The sequence below is a fragment of the Leptodactylus fuscus genome, chromosome 2 (genome assembly GCF_031893055.1).
Source record: "Leptodactylus fuscus isolate aLepFus1 chromosome 2, aLepFus1.hap2, whole genome shotgun sequence".
Classification (NCBI taxonomy): Eukaryota; Metazoa; Chordata; class Amphibia; order Anura; family Leptodactylidae; genus Leptodactylus; species Leptodactylus fuscus.
In genome coordinates, this window is record NC_134266.1 from 190,632,400 (window position 1) to 190,655,833 (window position 23,434).

At 44.4% G+C, this 23,434-nt stretch overlaps 1 protein-coding gene across 1 annotated transcript; it reads right to left on the reverse strand.

Annotated features, from left to right (window-relative positions):
- Window positions 1–634: 634 nt before the first annotated feature.
- On the reverse strand, window positions 635–23,209 carry RAP2A (RAP2A, member of RAS oncogene family). The gene is made up of 2 exons (XM_075265301.1): window positions 22,694–23,209; window positions 635–2,657 (listed from the first exon to the last, which is right to left on the reverse strand). The coding sequence occupies exons 1-2, from the start codon at window positions 23,005–23,007 to the stop codon at window positions 2,420–2,422; spliced, it is 552 nt and encodes a 183-aa protein (XP_075121402.1). The 5' UTR covers window positions 23,008–23,209; the 3' UTR covers window positions 635–2,419.
- Window positions 23,210–23,434: the final 225 nt, after the last annotated feature.

The following is a 23,434-nucleotide window of genomic DNA, read 5'->3' on the forward strand; positions in this document are numbered from 1 at the left end:
CCACGCTTCCTTCACTTGTCTGGCTCGCCCCTACTTCCCTGCCTCTCATATCTCGCTCCTGCAAACACGCGACACAGACAGGGAAGGAGGGGCAGAGCAGGCAGGCACCGTGCTGCTCTCCGTGCTGCTCCTCATAGACAGGACACAGACGCTGCACACGCTGCATTCGGACTATAAGACGCACACACATTTTCCTCCCATATTGGGAGGAAAAAAAGTGCGTCTTATAGTCCGAAAAATACGGTATTTTTTTGGCTGCGTCCATCTACATGGGGCCATAGCCTTTTAAGTTCATAGTTTTTTGTGGGGGACCGTGAGGCACAACTCCCATTAACTTGAATAGGAGTCACGCAGAGTGGGAAGAAGGGTTTTGCAAGGTGGAATCTACCTGAAGATAGGTCATGTCTGGTCATGACTCTTGCTGAAATGAACAGAGTTGGGAAGTTTTTCTGCATCGTGTATCCTTAGCCCGAAAACAATTTCTTTGCCACTGTAGTTCCTACAGCTTCATTTAGCCCAAGTACTGCCCATATCCCAAGTGACATATTGGACGCAGGTTAGCGCACTAAAGCTCCGAGTAGTAAAATATACACCGCAAAGATTTTGATGTTTTGCAATAACATATTAGTATTTATTTTTATGTTTGTCAAACTTTGAAAATAAAAAATATAATTAAATGGAACGAAAACAAAACTAAGTTAAATATAGTTTATTTCTTGCCAGTTGTTGAAAAATGTGTGCTGCAAAAACCAGTAACAACTGCTCCTCAAATGAGTTTATGGAAAGCATTTCGATCACTTGTAGAGAGATTTACCAAATGAAAGCATCTTACAGGCAAACTAGGATATTAAAAATGCACAACCGCATTTCAAGGTGCATGGCAATCTTGAAGATTTTGTTTCCTAGGCCAGAATTAAAAAATAAAAAATGCATCTTTGAAGAAAAAAACCCGAAACCTTCATGGAGTAGTGTTCCTGCGACTACAAAGTAGTGCTTCAAAAGGACATATTTATGGGAGTGTCAACCATGTGTGCAAAATACAATGTTTGACAGTAATTTCTTTACTTGGAACAAAATACAATGACTGTAGCTTTGATAACAGTGCATTCGCTTCATTTCACTCCACTGAACTAAAGTAAAGGGTTAAATGAGGAATTTGATTGGGCGTGGTTGAGGCGGAGCAGAAACGTGAAATATGGAAGAAAACGTCTTGCACATAAGGTAAACGCAACATGACTAAATGTGCTAAATTTTGTTACACCCCGATGTCCTCATTCAAAAGCAGCTAATAAAAAAAAAAAAAAAAAAAAAAATCTGTGTAAGTGACATAACACATTCTATTCTGAGCCACAAAGAAGCACTTGTCTGGGATAGTTCAGTGTACACATCTTACACTGTGGAGCAAATACAATGAACCTCAGCTCAAATACAATAATTGTAAACCAGCATACAAATGTACGGCACATTCACACGGCTTCTCACTTGCTCAAAAGAAACGAAAACTAGTCTACCGATATTAGAAGATGCAAGGTTTGAGCAGAGTATGGCTGCTTCTTTTTTTCCATGACCATATGCAATATTGATTTTCTGACGTCAAATTGGAAATCCGTTAAATTTTTTGTTTCTGACAAGATTAAGCAGGTAATTTGCATTTGTGTGCAGTCGCCCATGCAAATAATAAATACTCAAGTCCAATCCAAATGAAACGTCGCAACTTCAGCACCTTGTCACATCAACATTCACTTCACAATAGCCTGTCAGCATCAAGTTAAAAAAAAAAAAAATTCCTTATATTCACTTTCAGTCAAATTGTTACGCTAGACAGAAACAAGCCAACAACATAGTAAAAACCATGTCAGAGTACTAAGGTCCGTAATCACTGGGAAGCATACCGAAAATAAATCATTGCTCCCTCAACTGGATGCAACATGGCTTAATTTCCCAAAACAAGACTATCCCATCTCCAAAGTCTTCATCTTCTTTATCCAGTTGCTTCCTCGTCCATTTAGTAGATGGGGGGTTTCAGAGTGGTTTTCAAAAAACACAATGGGATGTCAAGTCAGCTTTGAAAGTGTAGGTGCCCTTTGCTGTCCAGTTCAGGAAGAATACCTGCAGTGGTCGAGGTCGCTGCTTCATGTAGGGTCTTCTTATCGGAGGAGTCTTTCTGCAATCTAGGTCTTTATTTAATGTGGCCGAACAAGAGTGCCATGTCAGCTGTACAAACCAATGCCACAGATTACTTCTCAAGTAAAATTTAGACTACAGATCAAGATAGGTTAATCAGATAGTAAGGTTTCAGATGCAGTCCTCTCGCAATGCTTTTCTTTGGGTAAACACGTGAGAAAAAAAAAATTAAAACTTTTTTTTTTTAAACCTTTGCAGCTAAAATAGTCATGTCTACCTAAATTACATAAAACCGCTATTGTATATTGCACGCAGAACAGCAAGGGTCATCCTTATCAGGCTGGGCTGCATAGTTCATTTGCCTCACGATTTCTGCAAAGAGCTCATCCACCATCGTTTTACTTTTCGCTGATGTTTCCATGAAAGGACATCCCCAGTCTTCAGCCAAGGCACGTCCTTCGTTGGAGGATACCTCACGTTCACTTTCTAGGTCAACTTTGTTGCCAACCAAGATTACTGGCACCTTCTCGTATCTGTAGGGAAAGAGCAATGAAAAAATATATTTTAGAGGAAGTTTGTGGCCAGCATGGGTGAAGATACTAATGCTACAAACCAAGTACAGGAGTCTTTTTTAACTAAATACACATAGGAATAGCCTTAAGGCTATTCTTCTCTTACCTTTATTACTCTGAGCCGTACCACCGTTCCTGAAGAATTTCATCTATCTTCCATATGTAAATGAGGTTTTAGAAAGCACTGGGGGTGTCCCCAGTGCTGCTTGAAAACTCTCCAGTGACACCTGTTTTCTCCACCTCTTCTCTTGCGCTCCCATCGGGTTTTCATCCAAAAGCACCGACTATTAGAGATGAGCGAGTACTGTTCAGATCAGCCGATCCGAACAGCACGCTCTCATAGAAATGAATGGACGTAGACGGCACGCGGGGGTTAAGCGGCCGGCCGCCGTCAAAGCGGAAGTACCAGGTGCATCCATTCATTTCTATGGAGCGTGCTGTTCAGATCGGCTGATCCGAACAGTACTCGCTCATCTCTACCGACTATGCATGTCTGCTACCCATTTTCCTGTGGCCTCTCCCATTCGGTCACAGGAAAACGGCTAGCCAGACATGCACAGTCAGCGCTTTTGGATGAAAACCCGATGGGAGCGCGAGAGAAGAGGCGAAGAAGAAGACAGAGGCGTCGCTGGAAAGTTTTCAAACGGCACAGAAAATGCCCCCAGCGCTGCGAGTAAACATTTACATAAGGAAGAAAGTTGATATTTCTCAGGAACGGCGGTGCGGATCAAAATAATAAAGGTAAGAGAAGAATAGCCTTATGGCTGTTCCTACGTGTATTTAGTTAAAAAGGGTATTCTAACGATAGAATCGCTTTAAATGACTTTTTTAATTTTTTTTTTTTATGTAGATTGTAAGCCCCATATAGGGATCACAATGTACATTTTTTTTTTTTTCCCTATCAGTATGTCTTTGAAGAATGGGAGGAAATCCACACAAACACGGGGAGAACATACAAACTCCTTGCAGATGTTGTTCCTGGCAGGATTCAACCCAGGACTCCAGCGCTGCAAGGCTGCAGTGCAAACCACTGAGCCACTGTGTTGCCCTGCTTTAAAGGATTTTTACTGCTTCTGATAGACCATGGATGTCAGCTATCTATGAAAGAGTTGGAGCAGAAATGGGGGGTTGGACTATGAGGAAAAACTGGTGTTTGGCCTACAGAATTAAAAAAAGAAAAATACAACTTTTGTCTTTAAAAAGCTGGATATTAAATCCCCATATCCCAGCTAAGTTGTGAAGGACACCATCTCTCTGCTTTCACTTCTCCCTCCCCATAAAATTATATTATACAGTGGCAGGAGGCAGCAGATTGTCAAGAAAACAGGCCATTTTCTTTAATACAGTATACTACAAAGTTCATCTTCACTTGCATTATTCAATAAATGGAAAAAAAAAAAAAAAAAAGTTTTACCCACTAAAACACTTACCGTATATACTCGAGTGTAAGCAGACTCGAGTATAAGCAGACCCGAATATAAGCCGACCCCCCTAATTTTACCACAAAAAAACTGGGAAAACTTATTGACTCGAATATAAGCCGAGGGGGGGGGGGGGGGGAATGCAGCAGCTGCTGGAAAATTTAAAAAATTAAAATGGCCGAGTTCTTGGGTGCAGTAGATACTGGGGAAGGGGAGGGGGTGTTTTGGTTGTCTGTCTGCCCCTTCCCTGAGGACTGGGTTTTTTACCCCCAGTTGGAATTCAGCCTGGCTGAATATAGTGTATCTGCAGTGCTCCTATTAACCCCTTCCCGACGGAACAGGAGCACTGCAGATCCCCTATATTCAGTAGACCGGGCACTTTCAGACACAGGGATATCTAATGTGTATGTGTGTCACAGTCATTTTCTACTTTGAGGGCAGGTTCACACTAGCGCCCAATCTCCGTTATGCATAACGGTTTCGCCATGGGCAGCAGAAGACGTTCACCAACAGACACTGAATGTCGGTTTCTGTCCTCTCCCGACAGAAAATGGAAACCTGCATAACTGAGATCAGGTGCTGGTGTGAACCCGCCTTTATATGAATTATAGGGAAAGGAGTGATTTAGAACTTTTATTTATTTTATTTTTTATTATATATATTTTTTTAAAACTTTTTTTTTTTTTTTACAATTTTTTTAGCCCCCCTTGGGGGATTTGAACCTGCAGTCATTTGATTGCAAGTCCCATAGACGGCAATACAAGTGTATTGCTGTCTATGGGAGATTCTCTACATTACTATTACGGTTGATCATAGACCAGCCGTAATAGTAATATAGCGATGACAGGCCTGGGAGCCTTCATTAGGCTCCCGGCTGTCGTCGGAACAGGTCGGCTACTGCGAGCTCGCTGCGCAGGAGCCGGCCTGCATCTTTAAAAGTATGGGGCAGGCCTAAGGGGGGAGGACATCTCCGGAGGGGGGAGGACATCTCCGGAGGGCACCTCCGCTGTAACGCTTACAGCGGAGATTCCAAAGCTTATGCCTACAATCAGAGATCGCAGGCATAAGCTTCAGCATCTCTGCTGTAAGCATTACAGCGGAGGTGCCGGTTTCTATGGCGACCGCTCTGCAGAGCGGCGCCATTACATTTACAGACCCGGCATCCAGACGGGGCGGGTGCCGGGGCCCAAAGCGTCGCCGCGCTCCTGCTAACATTAAGAGCTGCAGAAGTACTTACGGTACAGGCCAGGAAGCAGCCACACGCCGGGTGCGGGCCTGAGCTTACGTGGCCACGTCACCCGGCGTGTGATGGAGTGGTGGTGGTGAGGGGGGGGGGGGGGGGGTTAGGGTCTGCTATCCTGGCCTGCTAGCAGAAAATTACCATAATGACCCGAATATAAGCTGAGGAGCACTTTTTCAGCACAAAAACTGTGCTGAAAACCTCGGCTTATACTCGAGTATATACGGTAGTTATAAACTCTGCTTTGCCCATTGCTAACACTCAGCATATAAACAATAAGGACTAACAAACCCCTACAACTTCCATTAGCTCAGTTATCTAATGATCCGCTGCGTTGTCAATAGGGTTATGCCACCAAGAACAGAGGATAATAGTTCATTGGTGGGGACTCAGTGGTTAGTATTGGGGTCTTCTCCCTCCGTTGTGTGTTCAGCCTGACTGTAGCCAGGCTGAATGTAGGCATGTCACTTGGTGGACGGCGCTCCCATTCACTTCAATGGTAACGCCAGAAATGGCCAAGTTTTGTACAGCATCCTTACATCACCGTATTGTGACACCTGTAGCTTTTTTATATTTGCATACTTTTGAATGTGGATATAGCAAACATGTTTTTAATTACTGTATTTTTTTCTGAAGAAAACAGATTTGAATTTTTTATCATCTAATGTTACATCTCAATAGAAATCTCCCAGCTGCCATAGCAAAGGAATGGTTCTTGAAGAGGAGGAAAAAAAAACCACAAAAAAACCCTGCAAGACTGTTAGGTCCCTTCTGGGTAAAACAGCAAGACCTTGTGGCTACCAGATGGAAAGCAAAGGCCCGGCAGCCATAGCGGCCACTCAGCTCCTGAGCGACCACCATACTTAAATACCCGACCATCCACCGTACTATTACAGCGGATATCGGGAAGGGGTTTGAGAGGACATTTCTCCACTTTCAACAAGTCCAGTTCTTTACATAATTTAATAGCTGCTGCTCCTCTGATTTTCGCAGTTGGAATTCTCTGTAGCCATCACAGTTCCCAAGCAATCGGGCACAAAAACTGAAAGTGGTTTCAGGCAGGAGCGGAGAAGGAGTGCAATTCTGAGCTCTGACACTGGCTGCCTCTGAAGTTCTGAATCACACCCCCCCCCCGCCCTTCTAACATTGCAGAGCTTAAATAGCACAAAAGGCACCAAAACCAACTGCACTTATTGCTTGGTAATGGTGGGGGCTGGAGAAAAAATTAAAACTGTGCTGGAATCAGTGGAGTGGCATCTAATCAAAGATGCTGTTAGAATCATATCTTCTATCTTGTATTTGTCATCCATCTTTCTCTAGCAAAGATATGTAGTCTTGTCTCAAAAGTAATTGGTTAGACTAATTAACATGGAGATGCTATGGGCTACCAGGAAATGGAATGCTAATGAATCCTTATCTAGCTGATTGACTTCAGAGTTGCACCATTGTGTCAAGAGTGTGTAACACAGGATGTTCTATAGAAACACTGGAAGTTAGATCCAAGAAGTGACACAAAGGTCTTTGATGTGTAATTATCTTCTGAGCCTTGAGATACAGTGACTGTAGGGGGGTAGTTTCCTGTTGAAGGGTAATTAGTCAGCACTCCACAGCCAAGTACTAAAATGTTATAAGTCCAACCTGCATTTGTCTGTATAAATATTGCCTCTTCTGTAACAATAAATCAGAACTCACTTGATACACTATCAGTTGCGTGTGTGTGTGCGTGTGGCTTCTCCAGGCCCAATGGGTGGTAGCCCATCTAGGCCTGTTAATTATTAATTTGGAGCTCTGCAACATACTCTTACGAGGACAATTTAATGTCCCCAACAATGCAAAGAACTGTAATTGGTGGGGGTGGTGAAAGGTCCTCCTTTCCCCCTTTCAGACATCTGCCATACTACAGTTGTAGTACACTAACGTACAAATGTGTACAGACTTCTCAGTTATAGGGCTGCCAAGGACAATATTACAACCTGTTTTATAATAAAAAGGAATTAATATAGAAAAGTATATTACAAACAATGGTTAAATGGTTTTTGCCTGTTATATCTACGTGCTGTGACCCCCCCTCCTCATGTCCTCCAACTACATTCGGCTGTATTATTAACATCACTTCACACAGAGAACTAAATGATCCTGCAGTGTGTCTGTGTTTCTTTCTTTTTAGTTGCTATGATTCCTAGGATTTCTCTATCTGCCATGAGCTTGTATGCGTTTTTCTCTCTTGTTATATCCTACTGTACCATCTATGAAACTGTATCACTGAAATTTCCCCATTGTGGGACTATTAAAGGATTATCTTATCTTATCTCTTATCTAAACATCTAAACCCAACCGCCCCCCCCCCCCCCGACACAGTAGCAAAGAAAAAGTTACTTTAAAAGGGGTAGTCCAGGATAAATGTGTATTTTAAACATAATGACCCCCATGCCCCCCCCCCCCCAACTTTCTATATTTCTAGAAATGTGTCTTTTGCTGTAATACATGTAGGTCATGTGGCCTAAATAGGTTTACATTTTCTGCCTTTCCGCTGATGTTGCAGGGTCTCAGGCTAATCTATAGCCACATCATCAGGAGAAAGTACCCACCCCACAGCTCCATTATACTCATGTTTCTCTTGTGTATATCCAGCCCCCAGGATGGCATCACTGGTAGTCCACCTCTTAATTGTGAGTGCCAGCTGCCCACGCACGTTCAATACAATGGGTGACCGACCAACACGTCAGAAAGAGGAGGTGCCAGCGATGTGGACATCGGATTTGGAGTTGCTAGGAAGAAAAGGTAAGTGTAATGCAGCTGGGCGGGGGCTTCAAAGAGGTGGTTCTGGCCAGCACACATCACGAAGAGGAGGCGCCAGCAGAGTGGGCTGTAGAGAATTCTGCTGTCATTGTATAATTTGCGCAATCCATATTACACCATGCAGGGGCCACAGCAGAGCATAACACACCATGTGGAGAATAATACCGTGGGCCATGTCTGCACACAGGGCTGGTGAGCCCTAAGCTCTTCAGCCCGACACTGTATAAAAGAGAGAGTTGTCAAAATATTCATGTTTACGTACGTGTGTATATATTTACCAAATTAAAAAAACAAAACAAAAAACAAACAAAGCATCAAGTAGGAATTGTTGTCCCGAATCTTTCTCTGTGTGACTGTATTTATTATATATGGAAACTAGCAGGAGGACCCAGCTTCGCACGGGTATATTTCATTTTTTGTTTGTGTAGTGGCCCCAAAAGAATTGCCCAGTTTTGCACTGGTGTATTTTATATATCATTTGTGTGGGTGTCCATAGGCGTCATGTGATCGTGTGTATCTAGTTTGGATAGCAGTGAAAAACCCTGCGATCGGTTGTTATGGATACCTGGAGTAAAGCTGTGTGTATGTGACCTTGTGTAACAGTTTAATCTACAGTGCCCTTCCCCTGTAAAGCTGACATACAGCAATGAAGAAAAATGGCTAGGTTGCTATGGAAACCTGGAGTAAAGATGTGATGTGTGGTGACGTGGGTATCTAATCCTCCGGTGTGTGGTACTGTGTGCTGATGCTTGTATCTAATCCTCCAGCATGTAGTACTGTGTAGAGGTGAATATCTAATCCTCCGGCTTGTGAAACTGTGTGCAGATGCACATATCTAATCCTGCGGCGTGTGGAACTGTGTGCTGACCTGTGTATCTAATCCTCATATGCGTGCATCTCAGTTTGGACATCAGTGTTGGATTGTGTATGTGGAGTGACCATGTGTGTGGCAGATGGAATATGAGTGAAAGGGTAGAGAGATGATTACAATATTACAGCCAAAGGAAAAGGTTACCGAGTTAAGAGAGGACTAGGAGTCTAAAGATGGCTGCTGAGGGTGTAGTGTGCAGGCTAGCTAGGGAAACAAGGATGAAGAGTATAAGAGGGAGATTCAGCTCTGAGTGTAGCACAAGGAATTTTGGGAATTGTAGGAAAGGCACATAACAGATAGATGCAGATGTAAACAAATGCAGAGGATGCCAGAAGTCACTCAAAACACTGCTAAAGGTACAGTGTTGGCCAAAAGTATTGGCACCCCTGCAATTCTGTCAGATAATACTCATTTTCTTCCAGAAAATGATTGCAATCACAAATTCCTTGGTATTATCTTCATTTAATTTGCCTTCAATGGAAAACCACAAAAAGAATTGTCAAAAAGCCAAATTGGATATAATTCCACACCAAACATAAAAAAAGAGGGTGGACAAAAGTATTGGCACTGTTTGAAAAATCATGTGATGCTTCTCTAATTTGTGTAATTAACAGCACCTGTTACTTACCTGAGGCACCTAACAGGTGGTGGCAATAACAAAACCACACTTGCAGCCAGTTGAAATGGATTAAAGTTGACTCAACCTCTGTCCTGTGTCCTTGTGTGTACCACATTGAGCATGGAGAAAACAAAAAAGACCAAAGAACTGTCTGAGGACTTGAGAAGCAAAATTGTGAGGAAGCATGAGCAATCTCAAGACTACAAGTCCATCTCCAAAGACCTGAATGTTCCTGTGTCTACCGTGCGCAGTGTCATCAAGAGTTTAAAGCCCATGGCACTGTGGATAACCTCCCTAGATGTGGACGGAAAAGAAAAATTGACGAGAGATTTCAACGCAAGATTGTGCGGATGGTGGATAAAGAACCTCGACTAACATCCAAACAAGTTCAAGCTGCCCTGCAGTCCGAGGGTACAACAGTGTCAACCCGTACTATCCGTTGGCATCTGAATGAAAAGGGACTGTATGGTAGGATACCCAGGAAGCTGGAGTTTGCCAAAACTTACCTGAGAAAGCCAAAAACGTTTTGGAAGAATGTTCTCTGGTCAGATGAGACTAAAGTAGAGCTTTTTGGGAAAAGGCATCAACAGAGTTTACAGGGGGGGGGGGGGGGAGAGGCCTTCAAAGAAAAGAACACTGACCCTACAGTCAAACATGGTGGAGGTTCCCTGATGTTTTGGGGTTGCTTTGCTGCCTCTGGCACTGGACTGCTTGACCGTGTGCATGGCATTATGAAGTCTGAAGACTACCGACAAATTTTGCAGCATAATGTAGGGCCCAGTGTGAGAAAGCTGGGTCTCCCTCAGAGGTCATGGGTCTTCCAGCAGGACAATGACCCAAAACACACTTCAAAAAGCACTAGAAAATGGTTTGAGAGAAAGCACTGGAGACTTCTAAAGTGGCCAGCAATGAGTCCAGACCTGAATCCCATAGAACACCTGTGGAGAGATCTCTTGATGGCAGTTTGGAGAAGGCCCCCTTCACATCTCAGGGACCTGGAGCAGTTTGCCAAAGAAGAATGGTCTAAAATTCCAGCAGAGCATTGTAAGAAACTCATTGATGGTTACCGGAAGCGGTTGTTCGCAGTTATTTTGTCTAAAGGTTGTGCTACCAAGTATTAGACTGAGGGTGCCAATACTTTTGTCCGGCCCATTTTTGGAGTTGTGTGTAAAATGATCAATGATTTGACTTTTTTTTTTTTTTTTCATTCTCTTTTGTGTTTTTTCATTGCAAGAAAAATAAATGAAGATATTAATACCAAAGAGTTTGTGCTTGCAATCATTTCCAAAATGGCGCCCGCCGCGTGCTCCACCTACAGGGATCCAACCAACGCTGCTCCCCTGACCGCTGTGCCTCCAGGTGATTTGTCTCACTCCCTGCCCAAATTCCCTGGCCTCCAGCCCGCCTCTGCAGCAGCATGACTCCTCTCCTTCCTGCTCACCTCCGGCTCTCCATACTCCAGGTACTGGCCGCATGTTTCAGGGGACAGTCTCCCCCTCTGCCTCCATTACAGCCCTGGAAGAGGACTGGCCCTCCCTCCCTGCCTCTCCCTTGTCTGTTCAGACCCACAGGGCCCCTGGATCCATGGTGCCTCTTCACCAATGCCAGGGGGCTCCCCCTATGGGACTGTCAAACTGCTCAGACTTTCCCCTCACTGTGGGCTGCCACTGGGTCTCCCCCCTTCCTGCATCTTCTTCTGGACCCTCTATTGCTCCTCCTGAAACCTCTGCTGGATATCCTGGTGCATAGCATCGCTTACTCTTGGGGCTTCCCGTTTCGCCTGCAAGTTCGGAGGGAGGGTCATCTCTTTGCATCATCCGGATGAAGTCCCGGCCTTCATGTTGGCCCTTGGCCTCCAACCAGTGGACAATCCTAACTGGCCCACTTCTGGTGGCATCCCTGCTACTGTTTTGCCCATTGGTCGAGAAGCTCCGCCTATCTGATCTGTATATCTGGCCCTGAGCCTTCCTCACGTGCTGCTGTTATGGACTTTTCCGCTGATTGCCTTACTATTTTTTTTTTTTCTGTTTCCCCGGTTGGCTGTTTGTGCCTTGTATAGATTGTTGCCTGTATTTGCTTGGCACGGGGCCCTCGGGGGGGGGATCTGCACTGCCCTTGTTCGGCTTCTCAACCGCCGGGGTCCTCGTGTCAAGTAGTGACGCGTGTGTTTAGGTGCGTTCGTCACCTCTCCCCATCATTTCTAGGGAGGATATTCCCTCCCACACTTAGTGGTACCTGTCTGTGTTCCTTGTTCTCCCCTGTTCTTGTCCTCCCCTTTCTTCGTCTCCTCTCTCCTTTTCCTGTTGCTCCCTTGTGTTTCTCTTCTGTGTACCCTCCTTGTAGTTCGTTTCCATAAATTTTATCCTGCGGTCCCCGACCTCTGTTAGCGCTATGGAACCACAGAAGGCTCATTCTTTCATGTTTGGTGGGAATGTGGTGCGATCCAACCCTTCTGGTCCTCAGTGTTCGCTCTCTATGAGGTCTCTGGCAGCTCCCTCACCCCATCCCGCCAGTTGGCTCTCCTTTCCATCATACCAGGTAAATTGTCAAAGGTGATCTTCTGCGTCACTTTCGCACGGCCGCCAGGACTGTCATCCCCCGCCATTGCGCAGCCCCACACCTCCCTCTCTTGTGGAATGGCTTCAAGAGCTTCTCCTTATCCGTAGAATGGAGAGCCTCATTGTGAGGGATTCCCCAAAGTTTTTTTTTTTTTTTTTTTAAATGTAGATTGTGAGCCCCACATAGAGCTCACAATGTACATTTTTCCCTATCAGTATGTCTTTTTGGAATATGGGATGGAAATCCATGCAAACACGGGGAGAACATACAAACTCCTTGCAGATGGTTTTTTTGCCCTTGGTGGGATTTGAACACCAGGACCCAGCGCTGCAAGGCTGCAGTGCTAACCACTGAGCCACCGTGTGGCCCCTGGATTCTCCAAAGTTTGACGCTCTCTTGCAGCCGTGGGTGGTGTTCCAGGAGACCTCGGAATCCCCTCCCCTTCTGATCCTTGGACAGACCAGGACAATGGACAAGCCCGCACTTATGTGAAAGCAGTGCAATTGTGACTTGAATAACAATCAGCCAAAATTTTATTAGTAATCAATGCATAAGTCAAGATTGTGCTAAAGGATTCACTTTCTTGTAAGTATGCTTAAGGGGCTCTATCATTGGGAAAAGTAATTTTCAACTAATGACATCCTTGCATAGCCCTTAGAAATGCTATTCCACACCTACCTTTAGTATGCAAATTGCCTCAGTGGTTTCCGAATAAGTCAGTTTTTATTCATATGCTAATTAGACTGGGTGCATGATGCATTGTGCACCCTCTTTGCTATGGTTTCCTATGCACAGGCTGCTGCTGACTTCCTGCTTGCACACACACACAGGAGATAATAGCAGAGAGGAGGCTGCTGGAAACTTCCTGTGCTGGCTGGAAGCTAATTAGCATATGAATAAAAACAGGCTCATTCAAAAATGACAGACAATTTACATACAAAAGGCAAGTGTGGAATAGCATTTCTAAAGGCTATGCAAGGGTGTGATTAGTTAAAAATGACTTTTCCCAGTGATAGAGCCCCTTTAAGAGTTTGCTGAAATGGAAGTGCAAAATATGTAGTTTGCTCATGTATGTGTGTAAACATATCAATACATAAGAGGCTATGAATGTGTGCAAGTAAATCTGAAAAGCCACAACATAAGGGGTTATTCACATAACCGTGTCATCTGTTATACATAGTTCATACTTCTGTCACTGTTCCCGACGTCATCTCGGATATGTAAATGAAACTCATTGCATCATATTGAGCTCCCAAATGGCCATACCAAAGAGACATAAGCGTTGGTTCAGTACAGTACTGCTAGAGCTGTACAATAGCTCACTTCATCATAACTCACACAGCCACAAGTCAGTCTAGGAAATACAGACATGGTGGTGTGAACAGCCTCTAAGAGGTCTGCTGAATCCAAGAGGACGCATATCAGATGCTGCAAATTGTGCAGCTCATTGCAATCACATTGATCAAGATCAACAGCAATGCTGCTTCTAGATTAGGTATTCATTCATGTATTCATTACCAGAGTAAAAAAAATAATTTTTAGTGTGTATATAGAAATTTAAACTGTGCTGCACATAGATGATATCAGAATATGTGAACCATGTAATCATTGGATATTTTGGGATTACAATATTGGGGGGGGGGGGGGAATCAGGTGTATAATGCCCTTTGCACTGAGGGCACAATAATGCATTGTAGGGAACCACTCAGATAGATGCTCGGTAGCAGTGCAGGAAACAGGGACACAGACTGGGTTGCACACAAGTTCAGGCTTTATTCACTTGCAGTGCATTCACTGCCTTTACAAAGGCCCAAAAACAAAACCCTTCTTGGCTGAGAACTAACTAAACATAAAACTTTTCCCTGACTATACAGGAGCCTGGCTATCAGATTCCCGCCTTGGCAACAACAACGGGTGGCACAGTACCTGCTTTGTAGGTTTGGTATGGAGTGGTCAGCTCTATCAGTGTGGTGCCACACCCCTAATTCTAACACACAGACTACTATCAGGCCTTGACTACCCAGCTGACCTCCCTGTTGTGGGTTTTTACCATACACCCTTTAGCTGCCTGGATGGAACATACCTGTCCTCCCACACCACACCCTTCACTCTCTCACAGCATATACAGAATCTACTCCCTCATCCCCTCACCCCCCCTTCACACCCAAATTGCACATAAAGTAAATATAATGACTTGCACAATCACACTGCACAGGTCCTATTCTGGAGAAAAATGATGTATTTTCTTTAAATAAGTGATTTAGGTTCTTCGTGCACCAGAGGCATTACTGTTCCAGCACCACAGTTACACTACTGAAAACTTGAATATGTGCAGTACTCTACTGGGGGCCACAGTAGAGGAGACGGACCATGTACAGTGCCAGGAGATGACCATTTGAATGTTTGCCCAGTGGCAGCACACAGGCACTGTATACAGGTCTATACACTCAGTAGACCCAGAGGCTGCAGCAGCTGGTCAGTGGAGGTGCTGTACTGCCAACAATATCAACTCTTGGATAACACCTTTAACATCTGTTTGGGTTTCTCTTTATGGTCAATCTACCAATTGCAAATGGACATCAGAATAGACTTACTTGATGTCAGAATCCTGAGATGCATCGGTAGTAAACATTTCATAAGCCAGAAAGTGAACAGAGGAAAAATCTGTACAGGCGACAGGCCACAATTTCATATAAAATGAAAGGCGCTTTCTTACCATCAATAAAGCTTGTCATTATGGATGACATGTCATTATGGTCTGATCAACAAAGGCTAGCGGCAGGGCAATGGCCACAAATTTACAGGCAATTATATTACTAAGTAGTTTTCTCCTACTTGTGAGACTTCAGTGTTCTTCAATAGCAGCAAAAAGCCATTTCATCTACAGAAACTGCTAAGTGGTGCAATGACTTATTGTTCTACTGATAGAATAATACATTACCACAACCAGCAGAATTGTGAATGCAGCTCTGAACCATAATACTGGCTTTAACCAAGGACTACAGAATTCTTAGTTAAAAAAATTTACTTACCGTATATACTCAAGTATTCAAGTATAAGCCGACCCCCCTAATTTTACCACAAAAACTCGAGTATAAGCTGAGAGGGGGAAATGCAGCAGCTACTGGTAATTTTTCAAAAATTAAAATGGTCGGAGTTTTTGGGTGCAGTAGTTGCTGGGAAAGGGGAGGGGGTGTTTTGGTTGTCTGTCTGCCCCTTCCCTGAGTTTGAGGACTGGGTTTTTTTTCGATCAACTTGGAATTCAGCCTGGCTGAATATAGGGTATCTGCAGTGCTCCTATTAACCCCTTCCCGACAGAATAGGAGCACTGCAGATACCCTATATTCAGTAGACTGGGCATTTTCAGACACATGGTTACCTAATGTGTTTGTGTTTCACAGTCATTTTCTACTTTTGTGTCTATTCTAGAGAAAGGAGGGATTTACAACTATTTTTATTAAAGCTTCTTTTTTTCACTATATTATGGGAGATTCTATACATTTCTATTGCGGCTGGTCATAGACCACCCTCACCCCACCCAAAAAAAAAAATATATTTTTTTTTTTGTTTGACTCAAGTATAAACAGAGGGGGGCTTTTCCAGCACAAAAACTGTGCTTAAAAATTTGGCTTATACTCTAGAATATACGGTAAATGGCCACTAACTTTTCAAATCTTTGCATAAACTACTAGTACAAGCACTAAGCAAAAAAAACCCAAAAAACAACACTTCACTTATCAGCATACATCTGACCACAGCCAACATGTATGTAGATAAGACACAGAATCCAACCAGTAATTTTACAGCTTCTCTAGTCCTCTCTCTGTGCAATGAACCCTGCCTAGAAGTCAATAGGGTTTTCTCCAAACTATAGTGTCTACAGCCCAAGGTCCATCAACAACACAAAAAAAGGAAATCAAACAATATTTTAGTCTTAGGCCTGGTTCACATCTGGGAGTCCGCTTGGGTTCCCACAAATGGAAACCTAGACGCATAGAAAAGTGGTTATCTGGGGAAAACACGCAGACCCCATAGACTATAATGGGGTCCATTCCCCCAATGGAATCCCGTACACAGATGTGAACCAGAACTTACTAGCAAGAGTTGGAGATGCAAGATTTTGGATTTTTTTAAAAAATGGGTAGCATGGAAAATTAAAAGCATTGCAATAAATTCTTAAAGAGAACCTTTCATCAGATCGGGCACATGCAGTTTTATATACTGCTGGAAAGCTGATAATGCGCTGAATTCAGCGCAGTCGGCTTTCCCGATCTGTGCCCGGTGTAAAGCGCTATCGGTCCCGGTACCGTAGCGCTTTACAGTCAGAAGGGCGTTTCTGACACTTAGCCAGGGACGCCCTTCTGCCCAGCAGCGCCTATCGCGCTGTACAGTGTGAGCGGGGAGGAACGCCCCCTCCCTCTGTTCACACAGCTCGTCCATAGACGAGTATTATCAGGAGCAGGAGGAGGGAGTTCCTCCCCGCTCCACAGCACAGCACGATAGGCGCTGCTGGGCAGAAGGGCGTCCCTGGCTAAGTGTCAGAAACGCCCTTCTGACTGTAAAGCCCTATGGTACCGGGACCGATAGCGCTTTACACCGGGCACAGATCGGGAAAGCCGACAGTGCGCTGAAATCAGCGCACTGTCAGCTTTCCAGCAGTATATAAACTGCATGTGCCCGATCTGATGAAAGGTCCTCTTTAAGATACATATGTTTAAAACTAGGTTCACATATGAGAATCTACCGCAGATTACGTCTAAAATCAATAGAGAGAAAAAGCCCTGCAAAGAGGACTTCTCTCCACCAGTTTCAGTATAAAAAAAGGTAGAAACACAGCAGACCCCATTATAGTCTATGGAGTTTGAGCGAACCCACATTTTAAGCAGAAAAGCTCTACATCTTTCGGATTCCAAAGTGGGCACGAACACTAGTGTGAACCTAGCGTAATATTAAAAACAATAATACCCCAAGTGTCATCTCATCGTGACACTTTCCCTTTAGCTTGACTCTTAAGGAGTTAAGTTACCCTTGCAACAATCTTCACCTTGTCTTTTTTCAATGGTTTTCTAAACACACGTCCATCTTTATGAACTGCGAGATGAACGTGTGTTTATGCATTCTGTTGCTCCAGGTTGGCAGGATCCCAGGTGCCAAGGAACGAAAGATCTAGATGTAGGGAATTCAAGACTCAAAGTGTAAACCGTCCTATGCACTGGGGAACCAAACACTGAAATTAAAGGCAGTGTCACTTGTCCCAGGAACAGACAACCGTATTAGAGAGCACATCACAGTGATATGCATATTTTTATTACCTATATCACTTTTGTAGATTTGAAGAAAAGCACAACTAAAGTCTTATGCAAATGAGGCAGTTGATGCACTGTGGGCGGGCCTTCAGCCCTAGGGGCACTGCTCTGGCTACTTAGGTAGGATAGATGAAATTACAGAACTGGGGAGGGGATCCACTCTTACTGCAAGGGGAGGCACATGCAGGAGGTGGTAGGGGTCTGACTGTCAAGAGTAGTGAACTCTTCAAAATTGTTTTTCTCCAAATTTTGACTACCCCACCATATTTTTCTGTACGCCATATGAGGTCTTAATGTTTGCAGAAAAAAATTATACTTTGCAATGGTGCCAGTTAATATTGTGTACAATTTACTGGGAAGTTGGGGGGGGCAAAATCAGAATGGGGTACACTTGGAGAAAAACTGCATTTGAGTTACTTTCTTATGGGCTTTGTTTTCATGACATTTACATTGAAGCCAAAATGGCTGGTCACTTGCATTTCATGTATTGGTAATATTCCAGGGATAACAAATTTATATTAGGTTTTATTTATGTATTAACCCCTTAAAAAAACAAATCCAAAACTCGCCATATTTAAATACCAGACATGCGGCATAATACTACAGCGGATGTCAGGAAAGGGTTAAAGATGACCTGCCACCAAATACAAAATACTCTGTGCCATACGACATTTCATTGCTAGTGTGCCCCTAAACTATTTTCTGTTATTGCATTGATTCTCCAAGTGGGCGGGAACCTTTTTAGTATAGCAGAGCTAGTTTACACACAAGATTCCAGAGGCCATAACTTTTGAATAGGTAGACCGATCTAAAGAAAAGAAATAAATGCCAATTTATTCAGGGGGGGGCAGCGGCAACCACATGGATGTATGGTATTTAGCATCTTCTACTTGGTGACAGCTCCTGTATGAAGCACAAACCAGCCACTTAGACTGAAATGTATCTATGAAGTTCCACTCCTAGATAGGTGTCAGACTGACTCACTTAAAAATTTATCTCCAATTAACTATTTTTTCCCCGGGAAAATTAGTCTTTCCATTGCAGAGATGTTAATAGATTTCTCAGTATGTAAATGAGCAATCTGGAGTACCACATGAGGACTTCCCCGAACGGACTACCAAATGCATTTGCAAGCGCTGTGCAATAAAAACACATGGACCCCGTAGACTATAATAGGGTCCGTGTGCTTGCTGCGCAATCTCGGCACTGAACATGCGAAGAGGAAAGTAGATTGTGAACTACTTTCCTGTCTGCATGTTGCCTGCGGAGATCTCGCAGCAAGCACATGGACCCCATTATTGTCTACGGGGTCCGTGTGCTTTTACTGCACAGCGTTTGCAAATGCGTTTGGTAGTCCGTTCGGGGTGTCCCCATGCAGTCTCCCCCGAACAGAATACAAACGCAGATGTGAATGAGGGGTTACCCTGTAGTGAAACGCAAAATGTGTGTATAACAGCCTCATTCATCATGCCAGAAGAGGGACTGCTAGTATAATAGTTATATAAGTGCTGGGAGGCAGTGACCACTAGCAGCATAGATAACTATAATGATAGGAGTCCCTCTCCTGGCATGATGTTCAGGACTATAAATCCACCAAACACAAGGACCAAATTTCACAGGTGAAACCGTCATGTGAAGCCAAGGTTACACAGAAAGAGATTTGTGGCTGGTCTGTCAATTGGAAGGTTACCCTTGCAGTCATATGACCAGCTAGGGGGTCTGTTCAGAGCTGAATAAAATGAACGATGCACCCAATAACGGAGTGCATCATTCAGTGTACATTAGTATGCCCTGTGCTACAAGGCTGAGACATAATACATTTACCTGGTGTGGGATAGATCAATTCCCCTATAAAAGAGGCTTTTCTTGTATGTAAATACAGTCTAAGCACATAAAGAAGAGCAACTTTATAATATATGATTCATTCATTCATTCCTCTTCACTGTCAAGATCTGAATAACATTAGTAAATATGGGTTTAAATCTAGATCTTAATACCAAAGACCCCAATACGTCACAGCTGAGAATATGCTACAACTGTACCTCAGTCTAAGGTCTGAGTAGGTAGGAGACAAATAGCCTTTCTAAAGGCTATTCCGATGTGTTACCTAGAAAAAAAAAGTTTTTTAATGGTAGAATCCCTTTAAAGGGAGTGTCAGCACAAAACAAATCTAAACTAATCACAGTACCTCATAGGACTAGCAGCACAGTTTACAATGGTGGAGTTTTTATTCAGCACCACTGCTTCATCTGTTTATCCATATACATTGCTTTTCATCAATGGGCTTTTCAATCTGCTGTTCAGCTCCATCCACTAACTGTAGTGTGAATGTCTAATGATATTACCCTGAACCCCAACATGAAGGGCGCTTCAGATGGGGCAGGTGAAGCCAGCTTACTTCGCTTTTTATGAGAAGGGAAAAGGAATTTGCCATATAGAAAAGCTTTTTTTTGTTTTTTATGTTTGTAGACCAGGAGTTTCCGGACATAGGGAAGTATAATCAGTTTACTTATCTTTCTTTCAAATCTAAGGAAGGGGGAGATTATTTGAATTTTTAGTTTTTTTTAAATTGTTCTTTATTTTTTAAAACTTTTTACAATTGTTTTTCCACTATTTTACGAGCTTAAACCTGCAATCGTTTGATTGCAAGTCCCATAGACTACAATACAATAGTATTGCAGTCTACGAGATTTTCACTACATTACTATTGAGGCTGGTCATAGGAATAAACTATTGAGGCTGGTTTATTTATTTTTTAAAATGTAGATTGTGAGCCCCATATAGGGCTCACAATGTACATTTTTCCTATCAGTATGTCTTTGGAGTATGGCAGGAAATACACGCAAATACGGGGAGAAGATACAAACTCCTTGCAGATGTTGTCCTTGGCAGGATTTGAACCCAGGACTCCAGCACTACAAGGCTGCAGTGCCAACCACTGAGCCACCGTGTTGCCCCACTATTGAGGCTGGTTTATGACAGGCCTGGTAGCCTCTAGTAGGCTACCAGGTGCCATAGGAATAGAAAGGCTCCAGCAACCTAAGGCTGGGTTCACAGGTTTTTTGGACCGGATTTTGACACGTAACCTGCCTCAAAAAAATGCCTCTAATTGACTTCAATGGGAGCTGTTCACTTCCTTTTTCAGTGAGCGGTTTCTTCCGCTCATGGAAATAAGAAGCAACCTGCCCTTTCTTGCTGTGGCAGAATACACCGATACCTCCCTCCCAAACAGGCCCATTCATTTCGGCCTAATCCAGAGCACAATGCAGTGACTGGATGCCGATGTAGTCGCGGCAAGCTTTTTCTTGGACCGGACTCTGAGGCGGCCTCCACGTCAAAATCCGGTCCATAAATCTGTGTGAACCCATCCTTCATGTGTGGGAACCATCCTGCAACATGAAAGATACAGGGGTAGTGGGTTTGTATGATAGGTAGCAATGCTGCGATTAGAGTGGACCTGCAGGCATTAGATCCGGGTCTCCACTGTACACTACAGCAGAGACCTGGTAGTTATACCAGCCACTCTGCAGAAGAGCAGACACCACCTTTAAAGGCCCAACATCCACCATAATAGTACAGCAGATTTGGGAAGGGGGTAATAAAGCTATGGAGTTTGTCATGGAGTTAAAACCAATTTTTTTTCTGGAGCAAGAAAAAAAGTTATAACCTCAACTTTAAAATAAGTTTATTAAAAATATCCATTTATAACTATTAATTTTTAATATCTTCTAAGTTAGATAAATAGATTTGTTGCTTATTTACTTTCATAGGAATCCATCACTAGCTGGTTCATGAATTAGAAGAGCTTTACCGCTTCTATCTGACCAGGGCTGTCAACCATTTATGAAGGAGTCCGAGTCTCCTACTGACTCCACAGTCCTGCCGGTTAGTAATGGGCATCCTATAAACTTTGCTCAATCCACACACACACACACACACACACACACACACACACACGAAAAACCACGTCAGTGGGTTCAGATTTTCTGCATGTAAACTCTGTTCATGCGCATATATCCCTATACATGCCTTCTAGGTAGTCACAAAGTCAGTCACTCTACAAGTTTTCAGGAGCCTCAATGCGAGTCTTGTAGACTGCCAAAGAGAGACTGTCTGTCCAATGAGCATGCATGTATTGGCAAGCCCAACTGCTAGTCACATGACTGGACAGAAGACCCAAACAGATTCTATGTGAGCAAAGTAAGAGTACTACAGGACGCCCATTAATAAGAAGTGGAGTCTCTAGTAGCTGCTGACGTATTTATCCTTTAGAGGTGTAGTACGAGGTCTGTCCCGTTCAGGTGCTGGACCTTCCATTCTCCATCTGCAAACTGACCGGTAAATTATGAGGAACAGAAACCAATTGAAAGTTTCTGACCCTGCAGATGCACCCGGTTGGGGACATTATAAAGGACAGTATACTATACTTACCCACTGAGATCCTGGAGTTGTTTGGGTCTAGAAGGCTCGTATTGGTGGACACGACAATCACATAGATTAGGCACAACAGTGATCAAAGGGGCATCAAAACAGGTTAAGAGTAAGATGTCAGAAGACTACATGGCTGTGCCATCACATTTATATAGCACCAACATATTCCACAGCGCATTCCAGACATTGCCATCGCTCCCTGTCACCAGCAGAGCTCACAATCTAAATTTCTTATCAGTATGTACATGGAGGGAGCAACGCAACATACAAAATCTGAAAGAGAACGTACAAACTCTATAAGGATGTTGCCCTTGGTCAGATTTGATCCTAAAGCTGCAAGGCAACAGAGCTAACCACTAAGACCCTGTCCCCATCAGACATCCCCTGTCATGTACAGGAGACCCTTCTAATGTCAACACAGTCCTGCACCATAAACAGCAACAAAGAGCTGTGTAACCTAGAAGGGTGACCCCCACTTCCCTGCCTGCTGTAAGATTACCATGTGATGACAGGCCAGCAGATAACAGGTAGCTTCATGTGGAGGTGCTGAGGACACCGTGCCAGGATCTAGCAGACTGCAGCAGGACAAGGCAACAAAGCCTAGATCCAGAGGCCGCTGCTGTACAGCCCTGCATCTGTGGTGACAGGAGGCCCAGAGCCCACACAATAGTGCACCAACTGCAGAGCCCCCCAATACCACGCCCTGCACAATGACTGGGGACCCCTCTAGCCCTCCCCCGCCATCGCCCACCTTTTGACGCGGATGATCTGGTCTCTCATGGGCTTGATGTCCTGGAAGCTCTGCTGGTTAACCAGGCTGTAGACCAGGATGAAGCCCTGGCCGTTCTTGATGTACAGATCCCGCATAGATGCGAACTGCTCGGTACCGGCCGTGTCCAGGATCTCCAGCACGGAGGGGGACGAGTCCACCTCGATCTCCTTACGATAGAAGTCCTCAATAGTCGGGTCGTACTTCTCGATGAAAGTCCCGGTGACGAATTGCACGGTCAGAGCCGACTTGCCGACCCCGCCGCTCCCCAGGACCACCACCTTGTACTCGCGCATCGTCCCCCTCCGCTCCCCGGCGGCATGCACCGCTCCTCACACCACGCCGCTTCTCCGCCTCCTCCTCCGTCGTCGCCGCCGCCCCTCTGCAGCGGCTTCCCGAGGCATGGGAAAGAGGCCGGGCTGCTTGGCCCGGTACCCGGAGACCTGCCCCCCTCCGCCTCCTGCGCCCACTGAGCGCTGCTTATCCGCTAGCCGCCCCCGGCGTATCGCGCCGGCCTCGCACCACCCCCTCCTCCTCCTCTCTGGGCTCTCAAGCCTCGCCCCCGGAGCGTCACCTCACACCTGCCATGACTATTGGCTCCTAGGTCTATTTCCATAGCAACTGTCTATCCTCCCGAACACGGGGCGGGGCCAAGTGGCAGGACCAATCACCTCCTCCTCCTCACTGGATGATGCGTAGGGAACAAGCGGCATCCACAGCCAC